Here is an 18271-nt window from a genome sequence, read left to right as displayed (position 1 = left end):
TATAAAAAAAAAAACAAAAAAACAAAAAAAAACGAAGCTTTCAAGAGAGACCTAAGTCTTACATAGGATCCAAGTTAGTAAGCATATAGATATCCCCGTACTTAAAACTTTCCTTGCTACTCCAAACTCACACAATTAGGAACACATTTTTCTTCTGCTTTGATCCACAGTGGTTATTAGAGTTTTCTTACTTATATGCTTCTTGTGATGACTTGGCAGAGTTACCAGAACACTGAAGTGACTTTAATCAACCACAGTACAGAGATATTCAAAACCCTGAGCTACCTTAGCAATTTACTGCGCAGCATCAAGAATCCTCTTGGCACTCGAGACAACCCAGCACGAATCTGCAAAGATTTGCTCAACTGTGAACATAAGGTTTCAGATGGTAAGTTCTTCATTTGCATCTTCATGTCAACTCCATTTCATCATTTCAGTGAATTTGAGATTTGCAACCATTCATTTCAAATGTCGTTCCTTCTGATAAAACATTGGCGAAAGCCATGTTAATGTCATCAAAACCAAAATAGTCTTTGAGGAAGACATATTTACAAAGTCACCTCATCCCTAACTGTATCCTTTGCTTATACTTTGTATTTAGAATGTAGCACATCATATTTGAAATTAAAATAGGTAAGGTTGACCTTAGGTGGAACACTCCTAGTCCTTCGTAATCCAGAAACATCAATATTTTTAAAAATCATGAACTCTCTTCCACAACACTCCCTAACACTATGGTTTTCATATATAATGGAATTTAAATCCCCTCTTCTAGAATCAGTGAGCATGAAAATGGAGTGGTTTGTCACTCTTAGAAGTTTCACATCTAATATAAATAGCCCAAGTTCATTAGCCAGAGGGGCAAAAATGGATTTAGAGAAAACTATCAAGGAAATATTTTAAACCTAGAGGACCAATCATTACTTAAGGGAAAGACTAATTGCAAAAAAAAAAATTTAGGTTATTTTGTTTTCATTTTTATTTGGTCTATGATCAATTATCTAATCAACATTATATCTTTTCATTTTGCTAAAAATTTTATTCCCAACACATTTGAATTTAAAGTGAGCATAGCTTTGTTTTCTACAGATTAGGCAGAAAACTAAATTTATTTAGGATTGGGTTTTATAACATAAGTACAATGAAATGAGGTGAAGCAAAGGAATAAAGAACTTTATCTAAGAAATGTCCTTGCATATAATAAAGGACTATGAACTTTAAACTGGGTTAAAAAAAAAAAAAAAGAAGTGAGCCTAAAGGACATCAAGAACTGATAATTGTGGTGTTCCTGATAGAATGAAAAAAAAAAAACTACTGATTGGAGATACTAGCCAGTGTGAGTTGCAAAGATAAGAGAGGTCAAACTGTTGAGGGGATAGAATTGGAGGTAACAACAAAGGCTTTGGGAGTTAATGGTTAAAATAAGGCATGGAGAGAGGAGAAAAATACGTGAGTATGGTAGACACTAAGGGTAAAGGAGGGTTGACTGCAAGGAACAGAAGAGCTAGGGTATTAGGAGTAGCATATGGGCAAGAATGAGGTTCTTTGTAGATTTTTCTGAAAGTGATAGCAAGCCAGAAGCTAAAATCATCAAAGAAAAATATTCAATGTTTGCCTCAGGAAATGTTGATAGAAGATAGAACATGATGATAGGTATTTCAACACAGAATGTTTCTAGGGAGAATGTTTTCAGGGAGAAAGAGCTACATGTGGCAAGAGAGACACCTTCCCACCTCTAGCACAATTAAGCGATGACAGAACTTGATTGAAAGAACTACAAAGAGAAGCTGTGTCCTTAGGGGCAAACAATTCCAAGTTTAGAACAGTTAGGCTCATGAAAGGTATATTAAGGTATATAAGATATATTCAGATAGGCTATAGCTCACATTGCCATGAAAAAAAAAAATTGAAACCTCTAACCAGTTCACCATTGTAAAGCACAGTATTTGAATTCAAAGCATTTCATCCCATGCAACAATTGAAAGTTTGCTTGATGGTACAACTTTCATTAAAAAAAAAAAAAGTAGCTCACACAGAAGGAAAGAATTTCTTGGAAGGAAAGAGATGGTGAGTAAAGGTGCATATTTTCTTTCTTACAAAAGACTGGAATGCAGTATGAGATGCTGGTAAGAAACCCACCTATAATTTCTACAAACTTTGTAGACTGTTAAGGGCTGGAGAGATGGTTCAGTGTTAAGAGCACTTATTGCTCTTGCAGAAGACCTGAATTAGTTTTCCAGCATTCACATGGTGGCTCACAATTCTGTGTAGCTCCAATATCCTGGGATCTGAGGCCCTCTTCTGGCCTCTGTAGGCACTGCACACATGTGATGCACATACATACATGCAGACAAAACACTCATACACATAAAATAAAAATAAATACATCTTTTAACCAAATAATAGAATGCTGAGAATTCTGGGAAAAGGAGTCGAATGAGGATGGCTATCCTGACCCTTTCCTTCCCTATTTCAAGAGATGAGTGGTCCTCCAGATGTGTTCCCTGGACCAGAATTAGATCTTGTTTGAAATGCAGATTTTCAAGCTCCATCCAAAACTTAATGAATCATCAGCTCAAGGTGGGGCCCCAGTAAGTGTGTTATGACAGCTGGTTTGTGCACACTACACTTTGAAAACCACTGTCAGAGAGGACAACCCTTGCCCTTTGACTACCAGTTCAGCAAGTATGCATTTTGTGAGGTTATGAGAATAATAGCCAAGAAAATAGTGAAGGATGTTTGAAGTTGGAGGAAATTCAGTATTAGCTACAGGCATCTCTACTTTGGGGGTAAAGATGGAATGGAAAAATAATCTCAGCCTGTTATAGAACATGGCATTGGATTAAAAAAAAATCATTTGCCTTGTCTTTTTGACTCAAAAAAGCAGAAGTACCTGATTCAAAACTTGCAATATGTGGAAGTGGAATAGGATGCTGTTTGAAGATGCTGATTCTGTCATTCTAGAATCAAGAGGGTAGCACCATGCCTCTCAGCTGATTACTTCTTGTACCACCAATTTATTCACCTGTGTCCTCACTGTAGGTGTAGATTGGCTGGCTGATGCCAGATGTGGGGAACTTCAGCTTTGCCCATTTAACAAATCTGAAGAGGAAAACCCAAAAAGAATCATTGTTTAATTGTACACTTTTCTTTTTGGAAATAAAATAAAATGTATTATTTTTAATATTAACATTACCCACAAAGATGTGTTTTCTTCAGACAGATTAGAAGCATTTCTAAACTCTGTAACAATTTGGAACAGAAATATATAGAACTACATAATTGCAATTTTTCTACTAATTATGTAAGCAATTTCCTTTTAGTTGACCTCTTCTTTTTAAGAATGTTTTAACATTTATTTATTCTGTGTGAGGAGCAGGCATCTATCACAGGAGTATGTGGAAATTGGAGGACAACTTACAGGAGTGGGTTCTCTGCCTCCACCACGTGGGTCCTGGGGTTGGAAATCGGGTGGTCAGCTTCACTGGCAAGCACGTTTACCCACTGAACCATCTTAAAAGTCCTAGTTTCTTCTAATCTGTAGTATGAAGCAATGAACTTAGCTACTCTATCGTTTTGATTAAAGTAGTATAGAATGCTTTTAAATTGATAGATGTTTAAAAATGGAGTTCCCAGCAATGTTACATGCCGGTAGTTTGCATTCATTGACTAAATATAGATGCTCACAAGCAACTATGTATTTTAACAGATAAGACTGTGACAGTGCATATATATGTACATGTGGTTTAGCATGAGACTGAAATAACTCTGTGTTTTACTATAAATTAATAGGAAAATACTGGATTGATCCAAATCTTGGATGCTCTTCAGATGCCATTGAAGTTTTCTGCAATTTTAGTGCTGGTGGCCAGACATGTTTATCTCCTGTTTCTGTAACGAGGGTATGTGCTGATTATTAGAATATATGGTGGTATGTTTTAGAGTATCCATAAAAAATAAGTTTTAAAATTCTGTCCCTTGATAAATTAAATCAAAGCGTACTTTTCATCCTTCATTCTCCATCATCTATGAGAAATTTTTTCCTTGTTTGAAATATTTAACTGCCGTAAATTTTCACATTTTGATTGTGTTTATGATTGGCTCAGCTTGACTTATTCCTCTGATCTTGTTTCTGAAATTCCCTAAAAGTTATGCAGCATATGTTTTGTTTTTATACATGCATACACACACACTAGAAAAATCTCTGAACAGCTGCATTGCATATGATCAGTAATCAGTTACCTACAGTCTTGTTGAAAAATTACATCATCACTAAAAGAATTTTGCTATGAAAACTTGCTAGTTTTTGGTGATTGGGTTCAAAATATCCTCCCTGAAACATTACTAAATGCTATTTAAAACATCCAGGAATAATGCATAGACTCACTATTTAGAATGAATGTAAATTAGTTTCATACAACAGTGAGACAAGTATTTAAAAAAAAAAAAAAACTAAAGCTCTGTTCCATTTATAACATGTTGAAATCCAAACTGTATGTCTTTATTCTGATTAAACCAGCTTGGTATTTGACCAAGAATTTGTTTCTCATTGGCAAAGAGCAGATACATCTGCCTATCATGTGTCTTGTCATAAAAAGGCAGCAGCCTAAAGGTACAGTGCAGCCATTTCTTGTTGTACCGCCCTCTCCTTCATTGACCAGGGGTTTCCATTGTTTCATCTCACATTCACCACTGTTCCCTCTGAAATGGAGGAAAAAGGGTTCTTCCATCTCTATGGAAACCCTGTACTGCTAAAGGAAGAGCAGCACAATAGTCCTTCATCCAAAATATATGCCCTCCTCCTCATCCTCACTTCCCTAGAAGCTGCCCCCAGATTTTTAATCTGATTTTTGGAGAAAGGAGAAAGGGAGAAGAGAGATATTATAAAAACAAGATATGAACAATGCATAGAAGCTTTCTAGTTCTTTCCCTGACTGAGTCACTTCTCTCATTGATCTCATCCATAGAAGACTGAGGTAGTAGAAAGATTTGAAATTAGGAGCCAGCACTGGAGGGCTCCCTGTGGAACGGAATACAAGCTACCAGAGGGCCTGCTCTGCACATTGGGCAACAGACTGGGTACTTGAATCCTCTAAACAACACCATCAGTTTGTCCACAAGGAAGCTAAGGCTCAGAAAGGCTGATGTTTTATACACATATGTTTCAAATAAAAAAATTAACAAATTGAATTACTTGCCAGGCATGATGGTACATGCCAGTAATCCCAGCATTTGGGAGATAGAGGCAATAGATGTCTATGAGTTTGAGGCCAGTCTGGTCTACATAGTAAGTTTGCAGGCCAGCCAGGGCTACAATAGTAAGACCCTGTTTCAAAAGGAAGGAAGGAAGGAAGGAAGGAAGGAAGGAAGGAGGGAAGGGAGGGAGGGAGGAAGGGAGGGAGGGAGGGAAGGAAGGAGGGAAGGAAGGAAGGAAGGAAGGAAGGAAGGAAGGAAGGAAGGAAGGAAGGAAGGAAGGAAGGAAAAGAAAAAAGAGAAATTTAAGACTTCAACTTTAACATTCCTAATGAAATTAGTATCTTCCCCTGGTTTTGACCTGATGCCCCTACCTCACTTTTTTTCTACTTTTTTGAGTTTTCCTTTTGCTGTTCTGGTGTTTTTGTGTTTGTTTTCTTTTCCTGTTGTTAATTTCCATTGCACTAGGGCCCAAATCCAGGGCCTTGGGCATGCTAAGCAGGCACCCTACACTGGGCTGTGCCCCTCGTTCCTTAGAGTTTGTCTTTTTGTTGTTGTTGCTTGTTTTCCAGAGCCACTGCCTCCTAACTGGTATTATTCGAATTTTATATTTGGAAATTTATTTAAAGTCCTCAATAGGAGCCATTCCTTCTCACATTATGTCCACACCCTTCTTGAATAATAGAAGATGATGATGATGATGATGTCTTGTCATCTGGAGCTGCAGAAACATTTACTTCCCTTCCCAAGTATAGAAATTGAAATCAGAGCTCTTAACTCCTGTTTTTCTCCATATCACTCATGTGATTAGTTAAGACTGATTCATGCATTCATTGATTCATCCATTCAGTAAACATTTAGAATTCCTTTAGTATTTGGCAACACAGAGAGTATGATTTTATCTTTGTTCTCATAATTAAAATTACTCAACTAAATTATTATTCCAAACTTGTAGCATATCTTTAGAAAGTCAACAAAAATAGTTTCAAATAAAGACATAAACAAAATTTCAGATTTTTATGAAAAATGTATTAAAGCATTAGTCAAACAAATAACTAATTATTATTATATTTTGGGTCACATCATAAATTCATCTTCATTTTTGTTGTATGCTATGGCCTAATGATTTTCTGCAGCCAGCTCCTACCATGGGAGAATCTGCTGTGAGCACCTTTCCTAAGTCCATGTACATCACCTTAGTAGTCTGGAGGTCTATTTCCATCCTAAAAAAATCAGAAAATACTGTGAATCCAAGATCTCCTCTTCCCCAGCCAAGAATCAGTGGTTTACCAGCACTCCACCAATTTGCCCTCATATTCCAAATGTCGCAGGCTGCTCTTCCTTAAGTTTCCCCAATACATATTTTATAACCTGAATATTGTTTCTATGACATTAGCTGGAGTTTGGAATCAGGAAAGTCCAGATGAACTTCCTTCATTTACTGAGCTCAGAAGCTACCCATATCATCACCATTCACTGTCTAAACACTCCAGTGTGGACAAGCACACAGACAAATGGCCCAGGACTGCCTATTAGTTTCAAAGGATGGAATGGTCAGATTTTTGAAGAAAACACTCTACTTGAACCTAAAGTCCTCTCAGATGACTGCAAGGTAAGAGAATGGCATTTTTAGAATTGCTCAATATGACTGAAAATTATGACAGCAAGACTTCATTTACAAACTGAAAATACAGAAATATGTTACTTTTTTTTTTTTTCATTTGGTCTTTTTTGAGACAGGGTCTCCCTGTAGCCCCAGATGTCCTGGAAACTCACTATGTAGACCAGGCTGGCCTTGAACTCACAGAGATTTGCCTACCTCGGCCTCAGTGCTGGGATTAAAGGTGTGTGCCACCACACCTGGCTAGAAGTATATTATATTTTAAGGTCCTAAAATTCCATACATTTCTCAGAAGCAATCACTTGTTTATAGCTTATCAACTTTTTTTTATGCCAATAGGTTATTCATTTGTATGCAAAATAAATGTTAATACATAGCTCTTATTCCTCTGATGAAATAATTATATCTGGATAAATGGATGAATGAACAGATAAATCAATCAATTGAACAATTGACAGATAAAGTATATACATGAATATATCTCATGTTTTGTGATCTACATTTTATCAATTACTTCATGGAAAACAAGCCACAGAGGTGTCAAATTTATTTCATTTTGTCAGTTCTTATACAATTAAATATGAATATAATTGTAGATTAACTGGTCCTATTAGTGAGTTTTTATTTTAGCTCATTTTTTGTTGAAATTAAGTAATAGACGCCATGACAAACCTGTAATTTTAAAACATTGTTTCATAAAGCAGGTGTTGACAAACTATAGTCATCATAGCAAGTCTGACCCGCCACCTGTTTTTGTAAATTAATTGCTATGGAAACAGAGCCACACCCATTCATTCCTTACTAGCTCTGGCTATTGTCACTGCAGAGGCTGTGCTAATGTGAGCGAGTCTGTCTGACCCAGAAAGCCTAAAATATTTTCTGTCTGTTCTTTACATTTCTCAGTTTATTTATTTTTATTTTATATGTATGTGTTTTGCCTGCATGTATGTAAGTGCACCCATGCCATGCAATGCCTGCAGAGGCCAGAAGAGTGTGTCAGATTCCCTGGAACTGGAGTAGTTGTGAGTTGCCACGTGGGTGCTGGGAACTGAATTTGGGTCCTCTGGAGAAGTAGCCAGTGCTCTTAGCCACCGAGCCATCTCTCCAGCCCTGTCTGCCCATTAAAAGGAATTTTCTAACCCTGGCTAGAGAGACAGAGTTGTCTGCATATCATCATTAATTTTTTTCATTAATTACTCTACATAACCTCATTCCCTGCCCTAGTGTATGATAAAACCCATGATTTAACATCTCCTGTCATTTCTCAGAGACTGCTTTTTCACAGTATTTCTTTTCATATGCAAATGCCCAAAAGTATATCACTCCTACTCTCTATTTGAGGAATGCAGTATCACTTACAAATTTACATAACTTTTAGTTATTTTCAGAAACTTTCACTGGCTCATTAATATTGCTGAAACACAATCTAAATTTATTAATGCTACTCAGCTCTACAACCAACAAACCTGCCTTTCTAGCTTGGACTTTTACTGGCTGCCTATACCATGGTCAAAATGGTCTATTTGTCATTATAATCATAATAATAACAACAATAAAAAATAACAAATTCTATTACTATTTATTATTTTATATAAGTGGCCATATAATGCATATATTATTTTATTTAATCATAACATCTTTGTAAAGAAAAATTAGTCCAAGCCAGACTTAGTAGTACGTGCTACAAACCCAGCATTTGAGATGTGTAGACTTGAGATGTGTTGACAGGAAGATTAAGAGTTCAAGGCCAGTCCTGGCTACATAAGACCATTTCTCAAACAAACAAGAAAAGAAGATTAATCTCATTTTCATAAGTTAAAAAGTAAAGGAACATAAATGTAAGAAATTTGCTTGAAGTCACTGGCTATTTAGTGGAGAATTAAGAACTCAATTCCAGGTAGGCACTTCCAAATTCCATGTCTCACAGTACTGCTAAAGTTGTTTAATTGAAATTCCTTTGATCTTCAGCCCTGTAAGAGAGCTTTTATTCCCATTTTGTATGTGAGGAAAGTAGTAATGCCTGGATTTCTACTGAAATCTGCCCAGGTCAAAGTCTGTGTTTTTAACCCCTTACTAGGCTGATGTAACCATCCTACACTTCACCATCCATTTTTGGTTGAGGTGGGGAGGGGTTATCATTGTTTTACTTCATGTCTTTCCTCTTCTAGGAGATGGCTTTCTCTACTTCTCCCACCAACGGGAAGCTTTCGGCATACTTTAAGACCGGCATAGATTCTGAGTTTCTCCTAAAGCATGTCCTGGCTACTCTAGTTAGAAAGGAAGAATTTAATACTCGCTTTGTTTGTGTTGAGTGCTCTTATCCCAGTCTTGCATTGTTTATTTTTTTAATTTTTTGTTGTACTTTTGTATGTTTCATACAATAGTTCTTAATCAAATTTAGACCCCGCCCCCAATCTATGTCTCCTTCCTCCTGCCAGACCTCATGCATTCCACCATACATGTTAAGTTCTATCCAGTCAAACATTTGTACGCAGATGTCCTTTGGTACAAGTTCATCCACTGGAGTCTAGTCAACCTGTCTAGAGATTGTAAGGTCTACGCTCCCTCACCCAGTAGTAACCAGTCTCCAGCAGTTCCCAGGCCAGGGCCGGTCTGCCACCCATTTCCCTCGCTCTATGCTGGGCTCTTGTCTGATTGAGTTGGCATGGTTCTTGTGTTCCATGTCACCATTGCCACAAGTTCACATGTGCAAGCTTCCAGTAGCCTGAAAGTCTCTGTTTACCTGTGTTCATGCACTAACTTTGGCTCTTACAATCTTTCCATCCCCTCTTTCTCAACGGCCCCTGAGCCATGGGTGAGTAAGGTTTAATATAGGAGGTCTATCCAGGGACACACACTCTGAAACTTGGCCAGTTGTGGCCTTCTGTGTGCATTGCATTCTGTTGTATAAGGAAACTTTGCTGGTGAGAGTTGAAGGATGCACTAGTTTTCTCTCTACCCCTTGTTCTGCTATGTTCCATGAACCTTAGGTATAGAGGTTCCACTGTAGATATGTCACCTAGGGCTGGGCATGTCTCAGACGTATATTCTCTGTGTCTGATCAGCTGTGGAACTCTGCAGTAGCCTCCATCTGTTGCAAACAGAAGCTTCTTTGATGAGTGGTATATGGTATACTTGTCTGTAAATATAAAGATCCATTTTTAGCCTATGGTAAGAAATTTCATTTGTCTAGAGATATGACAGAGATAGGGTTTTTCTCTAGGATCTATGACCTAGATCTATCTGATCTATGATCTATGACCTAGATCTATCTGATCTGATCTATGGCCATGTGTATTTGGCTGTTTTCAGTGCCACCCATAATTTATTCCCATTGAGAGGGATTTAAGTCCAACAGATAGCTGTTGATCACCCCCCAGATAACAGTGCCACTACTGCACCAATAGAGGTATTTTGCTCTGCTAGTCGTTATGGTTATTGGGCTTCAGGGCTGGGTTGGACCATTGATTGATTTTCTCCCTTAGCTACTTGCATAGTATCCTCTAGAACCATGAGAGCTAGACTTCAGGTAGAAGGCTTCCAGGTCAGTTCCTGCTTCATTGCTCCAAGTTCCTGTCTTCAGCAGTAGGGTCTTATCTTCAAGTTCTATGAGGTAACCAAGAGCCCCCAGCAATAGCCTGTGTCATTTTGGGAGTCTTTTGGACTACTCTGACCAGCCAATTAAAGGGACATCTCTCCTGTCTGGCACTGTACTCCCTGCCATACAGCCCCCAGGTATACACATGCACTAATATTCAGATACTACATGTGCATTTTTCAGGGGGTTCCTGAGTCAATACATTTCCCTTTGGCTTCCCTAGTCCACCCCCAAGCTCTATTCATCTCTCCTCTTTCTCACCTGGTCCAACTTCCCTCCTCTCTCCCCAGTCCAAGCACCCCCATCATCTCCACCCTCCCCCATAACATCCGATTCCCACCATCCCCTCCTCCTGAGTTCCCTTCTTCCCCACCATCGTGATCCCCTGCATGTCCCTCCTTCCTCCTCTCCCAGCCAAACACTCTCACTTTCCCCACCTCCCACCTGGTAACATCTGTTCCCTACTATAACCCTCTTTCCATCTCTTTCTTTCCCTTTACCTCCATGTTTCCTTTCCATTTTCCTGGCTCCTGGTGTTGCATCAGGATATAAACTTACATATAAGGGATTGCTGATACCACCCACAAATGAGGGAAAATATACATCACTTGCTTTTCTGAATCTGTGTTACTTCACTTAGTATAACACTCTCTAGTTCCATCCATTTATCTCCAAATTTCATAATCTCATCTTTCCTTACTGCTGAGTAGAACTCCATTGTGTAAATGAATTACATTTTCATTATCCATTCATCAGTTGAGGGACATTTAGGTTGTTTCCATTTCTTAGATATTGTGAAGAGAGTAGCAACAAACATGGATGTACAGTAGGATGTATATTTATTTATGTTTATCTTATCCCCAACTAGATTACAATGCTGTTTAGTTCAGAAGGCAGAACCAATTTATTCACCTTTGTATTTCCCAAGTACTGAAATAAAGTTGAAAATTACAGCTCATTCAGCTATGCCTACATCATGTTCAGTGAATGTTTCTTAAAAGTCTTAATGAATGAATCTAACAGTGTCTTACATGAACAATTCCAGGTCTACTTATCCCAACAACCTATGACATTAAGCAAATTTCTTATTGATGAGCTTCGATTGCCTTAGCTTTAACATGAAATGTTAAGCTTAAATAATTTCTAAAGATCCCTCAAAATTTAATATTCAAACCATGGCAATAATATGAGCAAATTACCTCCTGGAGTGAAAAAAAAATTCACAAAATTAGCCAATTGTGTTTCAGTATTTTGTCTTGTTGAATCTTGAACCTAGAATGTTTTATGATGATTTTGGACCATAGCATTTATCAGAAATAACAGAGCATCCAGTAATATAAGAAACAGAAAGCCTTGAAGGAGAGAAACCATATAAACGGAAACCCACAGAATGGGAAAAAAAAGGAAACAAGATGATTCAAAATAATTATTATTTAACTGCCTCTAACTGAGGTAATCCTAGTTGTTTTCTACCTAACTAATCCTCCCTTAGCCAAGAAAAATGACCACCCTGAAGAATCAATCACACATTCAGGAAAAGGGAGTCAGCAAGATGGTTCAGCAGGTAAAGGCACTAGCTAACCTGAGCCTAATCCCTGGGACCCACACGGCGGCAGGAGAAAATGAACAGCCAACTCCTACTAGCTACAAGTTGTCAGCTGAACTACAGACACAGACAGACAGACAGACAGACACACACACACACACACACACACACACACACATATCAAATAAATAAAAAAGTTTTAAAAAACAGGAAAAAGCCAGGCATGGTGGTGCACACACTTTTAATCTCAGCACTTAGGAAGCAGAGGCAGATGGATCGGGATGTAGTACATAGTGAGTTCTAGGCCAGTTGGGGATATATAAAGGACTGGGGAGAAAGAGAGAGAAAGAGAGAGAGAGAGAGAGAGAGAGAGAGAGAGAGAGAGAATGAGAATGACAGGAACAATATGGAACAGATGGATATAACTTGTATTAGGAACAATGCAAACATTTAGCCCACAACTGGTACAATGATCTAGAGACACCAGAAACAAAAGGCTCGCATTAGTCTCTGGAAGTGCAAAATCAAAACACAATGTCATTACAAAGGAAGCAAGCTGGGTGTCTTTGGCTCTTTTCCTGTTGCTGTGATAAAATTTGATGACAAAAGTAACTTATGGGAGAAGGGGTTTATTGTGGGTCACAGTTCAGGTTACAGTAGATCATGGCAGGCAAGGTCATTTCAGCAGCAAGAGCCTGAAGGAGCTGGTCACATAACATCTACAATATCCACGAATGGTCGCATGCTAGTACCCCACTGGTTTTCTCCCCTTGTACAGTCCAGGATCCCCTGCCCAAGATGTGATGCCACCCACAGTGGGCCCAGTGGATCTTCCTACCTCACTTAATGTAATCAAGATAACTCCCCACCAACAAGCTCAGAGGCCAATCTCCCAGGTGATTCTTGATTTTGTCAAGTTGAGAACACTAACCATCATGATGAGCCTATGGTGTAGGCCTATTATCTCAGATACTCAGGAGACTGAGGCAAGAGGATCATATGATTAAGGCCTGCCTGGACTACAGAATGAGTTCAAAGCCAACGTGTGCAACTTAGTGAGACCTTGTCTCATTTTTTTTTTCAATAAGAAATTCTAAGTATTAAAAAGAGTATTAAAGTATTAAAGAGTATAAAGTATTAAAAAGGATGCCTTGGGGATGGAGAGATGGCTCAGCAGTGAAGAGCACTGACTGCTCTTGCAGAGGACCTGAGTTCCATTCCCAGAACCCACATGGCAGCTAACAACCATCCATAACTGCAGTTCCAGGGGAATCCAATGTCCTCCTCTGACCTTAGGCATTACATGACACAGGTGCACTTACATACATCAGGCAATACACTCATATACATAAAAAATTAATAAATATTTTTTTAAAAAGAGATGCCTCATTGGTGCAGTAGGTAAAGTATCAGTCTCATAAGAAAGATCTCAAGATGTAGCTCAGTGGGAGAGTGCTTGTCTAGCTAGTATAGAGATTGAGGTTTAATCCTCAGTACAGAGAGAGACTGGGGAGAGAGAAAGAAAGAAAATATGGGAAGGAGGGGGGAGGGGAGGGGAGGACAGGGAAGGGAATGGAAAACCAGGGAAGGGAAGGGAAGGATGAGGAAGGAAGGGAACACAAGGATGGGGAAGGGAAGGGAAGGGAAGGGAAGGACAGGAAAGAGGGATGGTGTGGATTGGAGCAGGGAGGTAGGGAGGAAAAACAAAAGCATAACCTAGACTTCCAATTATTGATTGGTAGTAATTGCTACCATTTATTTAGCATTGTTCTAAGTATTTCCTATTCTCTTTAAATCTTCTTTAAGCTTTTTTTTTTTTTTTTCTTTTTGAAGACAAGTCTCACTATATATAGAAACTGGCCTCAAAATCACTATATAATCCAGACTGGCCTCCCACTTGAGATCCCAGTCTCTGCTAAGGTTCTTGGCATGCGCCACCATTCCTGGCTTTGTTCTTTCTAAATCTCCAAGCAAATCTACATTGTCCATGAAGAGTATCGTTTGTTGAGAACAACTTCTGGGGAAACAGTTATGAAAGCATTTTATTCTTATTTTACAGATTCAGGACGGCAGCTGGCATAAGGCAAAATTCCTTTTTCATACCCAGGACCCTAATCAACTTCCGGTGATTGAAGTCCAAAATCTTTCTCATCTCAGAACTGAGCGAAAGTTTTACATTGAAAGCAGTTCTGTGTGCTTTCTCTAAGGCCTCTGGATTAGCTCAGAGTTCATGCTGTTGAGTAGGTAACTGCTGCAGAGGGAGAAATGTAGACTAAGATACTGTCAATATGAAAAGCAGGGAATGAAGACATTGGCGAAATCCTAAAGAATCTCAGGAAGAAAAGATTTCCTCCTAAGGAGAAAAGGCATTTTCAAAGGACTGCGATTGATAATGTATTTAATTCTCTTAAATTTTTTTATTGATCTGAGTTTTCTTAAAGAATTCCCTAGAACTGAAAATTTATCAACTTGGAATTCTTCAGGGTATCCTGTATTTGTTGACTGACAGCCCATTAGACAGCTGGAGATGCAAAGGCACTGTAGAGCAGTGCTAGCAAGTGCTTCCAAAGGTGCAATGTTTCTGTCTAAAAATTGCAAGCCACAGTCTGGTGCGTCTTATTTTCCCAAACACTAAGCTGTATTTAGGTCCCCGATGGGCATATACATCTTAGCCGGTGGTATACTACCTCCTATGTGTTGCCTCTTTGTGTCGCTCGGTGCTCTTTCTTAAAACAAGGTGCTTGTGGCTGTTGTAGAAAATTATATTTCCTTTTTTATCTTTGTCATTAAAAGTGTATGTACTGGTTACATCCAAATATGTCTTAATTGTTAATACTTATTTTAATAATTTGTTTGGTCACATACTTAATAACAAGTAAAACAATTATTTATGTAAAGTCCTTGTTTTATTTTAAAATTCTCTTTGTGGAATCGAAGCCAGCACAATGTAACTTGTGCAGAAACACAAGAGAATTGGGGTGTTTCTTTTGTTGTTGTTTTATTTTTTTAATTGTTGTAAAAAAAAAAAAAAGATTTTAGGCCAGCTATATCGAATGCTAGGTTTGGGTTAGAAATTGGGGGTTGTGAAATACTATTTTAAAATCCGTGATCATCTGGAATGATATTTTGTGTATATATTTTGTAAGGTTTTAAGTCAGCCTATCTTTTGAAAATTGCTGCTGTTTTAAATTATAAAAGCTTTATATTTCTGCTTTGTAGAAAATACATGTTTTTGTAGTATTCAATGATTTTCTTTCCTGTTCTTAAAAGTAATGTTAGAACTTAAAAGAATTTATTTTACAGCCTTTAAAGCAACTGTGGAAGGGGTCCATAGTCACTAAAAATGAGTTCATCCAGTTTAGGCTTGTTGGAGAAATGTTAGTTCAATATTAAAAGAATGATATTATACCTCTTGCTATATAGAAGAGCTTGTTCATGTTATAAACATAACTTTAGCCACAACAAACCACACTTACCTATCTATAATAAAGAGGTGCTTTCAATTATTTTGAGTGATTATTGTTTTTCTTCATTTATTATGATAGGTATTTGTTACATATGGATAAGCCTTCCACCATTTTGTGCTATATATATATTTACATTATTAGAAAATCTGTTCTATAACTGCTAAAGGAATACAGGGCTTATTTCCTATTTTAACATAATAAGGACACAGTACAGAAACAAACCCTAACAAAATGGTGAATGATTTCCAACAAGGATGTGAACGCCATCCAGAAGAAATGGAACATTCTCTTCAGCAAATGAATCTTGGAAAAATGAGTATCCACATGGAAAAGGAACACATTGAACAATCACTTTACTCATATTACAAACAATTCAAAATGGGATCAGAGCTAAACTTATACAGCTCTTAGAAGAAAATATAGAAAGCCTTCATGACATTGAATTTGATGATAATTTCTAGAAATAACTCCAAAATCACAGTTAAGAGAAAAATTGGACTACAGTTTTTAAAACTTGAATATTAAAAGACACTACCAAATAAATGATGAGGCAACCCATGGACTGGGAGAAAGCACTTGTATCTGTCTGATAGGGAATTAATACATGGAAATATTAAAATGTATAGCTCAATAATATAAAAATCTAATTTTTTAAATGGAAAAGTGACTGGGAATGACATTTTTCCAAAGAAGATGTGCAAATGGTCAGTAAAGATGTTAAAACTTGTTAGTCATGGGCCAAGATAGATGACTCAGCAGTTAAGAACACTGACTGGTCTTGTAGAGGACCCGGGTTCGATTCCCAGCACTGACATGGCAGTTAACCACTGTTCTAACTCCATGTCCATCCAGGGGATCTGATGCCCTCCTCTGACCTCCACAGGCATTGTAAAACACAGGTGCACTTACATACATATAAGCAATGCACACACACATAAAAAATAAAAATAAAAAATGTTGCTCATCATTAGGGAAATGTGAATCAAAACCACAATGAAGTACCACTTCTGTTGTATAATTCAAAAAACAATAATATTTGTCCCCAATTTCTGTCACAGAGCATAAAACCCTTGAAGATTTTTTATTTTATTTATTATTTTTATTTTATGTGTATGAGTGTACTGCCTGCACGTATGTAAGTGCACCATGGCATGAAAAGACTGTGGCGGCCAGGAGAGGGTGTCGAATCCCCTGGAACTGGAGCTATGGACAGTTGTTAGCTGCCATATGGGTACTGGGGCTGGTACCCAGGACCTTCTGGAAGAACAGCAAGTGTTCTTAATCACTGAGCCATCTTTCCAGTCCCAAACCCTTGAAATTTTATGGTGTGTCTTGTTATTTCTAATGAGCCACTTTCAGTACTAATAAAAGGTGAGTTTAAGTTAATGAAGTAATTTAGGCTGAGAATTTTTTGTGTGTTTTTTTTTAAAAAGATAGGATCTTGCTTTGTAGCCCAGGCTAGCCTAGAACTCATATAATCTAAGCTAGTTTTGAACTCATAGCAATCCTACTGTCTCAGCCTTCCCTCCCAATTCCTGGGATTACAAGTGTGTGCTATAAAGCCTAGGTTAGAGAGGGGATCTTAAATAGCTTCAGGCTGAGACCGAACAAGAGAAAAACTGAGAGATTAGAATTGGAACTTCTGTGCCTCACCTCCTCACTTGGGAAGAAAAGGACAGGTCTTAGCGGTTGAGCCTCTGTGAAAACTCTGAGATGACAGCCTTCAAAGAGTTTTATCATTAGTGAAAACATCCACTTGCTCAGGAGGCTGTATGCCCAGGGAGGGTATCAAAGCTCTGGTGGTATCTGCATGCCCTGCCTATGCCTCCTGTTTCCTTCAATAAACGAGGGGATGTTAGTGAAGTGTTTCCTTAGGTTCTGTGAGCCATTCTTACTAAATTGTCAGACTTGAGAAAGAGTTATGATGGCTGCCCAGTTGCAGTTGGTTGGTCAGCACTACAGATGCCTGGGACTTGCACTTGGCATCCTCAGTGGGGTCAGAAGTATGGGACTGGACCCACAAGCCTGTGGAATCTGATGCTAAGTTCAGGTAGTTAGTATCAGAACTAAATTGACTCATTGGACACCCAAGTGGTTTGCTAGTGTTGGAAAATATCCTAGAATTTATACACATTAGGATGACTGCTACTGAAAAAAGTTAGTAAATAGAAACAAAAATAGCAAGTGTTCATTAGAATGTGGAAAAAGCAAAATCCTGATGAGTGACTAGTGGAAATCTAAAATGCTGCAGTCACTGTGAAAAATAGTTTTGTGGTTCCTCAAAAAGTTAAGTGGAATTACCCTATCAGTCTACTTCTAGGTATCCAAAAGAATTGAAAGCAGAAACTTGATTCTGGCAGTTATTTTTATGTGAGTGTTATAGCCACATTGTTCACAATAGCAGAAAGGCAAAGACAATCCAAATGCTAACCAACAGAGGAATGGATTATCAAAACATGATATCCTCATACAATAGGATATTATTCTGCCTTAAAATGAAGGAAATGCTGATGTATTCTACATCATGGCCAAACTTTTATATGAGGGACTAAAAACAGATAAACTCACACAAACAGAAATCTCAAATGAGATTTCCAGAGGTGGAAATATGGCAGAAAATATCTTGAATAAATAAAGAATTTCTTTGGGATGATAACTAAATTCTGGAGATAGTGATCACCATTGCACAACAGTTTAACTGCATTAATGCCACTGAATTATATGCTTCAATATGTTTAAAAATGATGAAATTGCAGGCACATACCACCAAATATGGCTTTATGTTTTAAGTGTGTTCCTGAAACATTCAAGGTAAGCAAAATCAACTTAAACATGGCCAGTACAGT

General features: G+C 37.9%; 1 protein-coding gene across 2 annotated transcripts in view; it reads left to right on the top strand.

Annotated features, from left to right (window-relative positions):
- The window catches only part of Col24a1 (collagen type XXIV alpha 1 chain), a 354563-nt gene extending 339099 nt beyond the window's left edge, over window positions 1–15464 (top strand). For both annotated transcript variants that reach the window (XM_029560281.1, XM_029560280.1), the window contains 4 exons: window positions 220–388; window positions 3793–3902; window positions 6590–6805; window positions 14018–15464. In XM_029560281.1, the coding sequence (XP_029416141.1) occupies window positions 220–388; window positions 3793–3902; window positions 6590–6805; window positions 14018–14164 (642 nt within the window). In that variant the 3' untranslated portion in view covers window positions 14165–15464. The remainder of the gene's footprint in view (window positions 1–219; window positions 389–3792; window positions 3903–6589; window positions 6806–14017) is intronic.
- The last annotated feature ends 2807 nt before the right edge of the window (window positions 15465–18271 follow it).

Source organism: Nannospalax galili, unplaced genomic scaffold (genome assembly GCF_000622305.1).
Source record: "Nannospalax galili isolate Female #2095 unplaced genomic scaffold, S.galili_v1.0 scaffold9, whole genome shotgun sequence".
Classification (NCBI taxonomy): Eukaryota; Metazoa; Chordata; class Mammalia; order Rodentia; family Spalacidae; genus Nannospalax; species Nannospalax galili.
The sequence above is the reverse complement of the archived record's forward strand: the minus strand, read 5'-3'. Positions and strand labels throughout refer to the sequence as shown.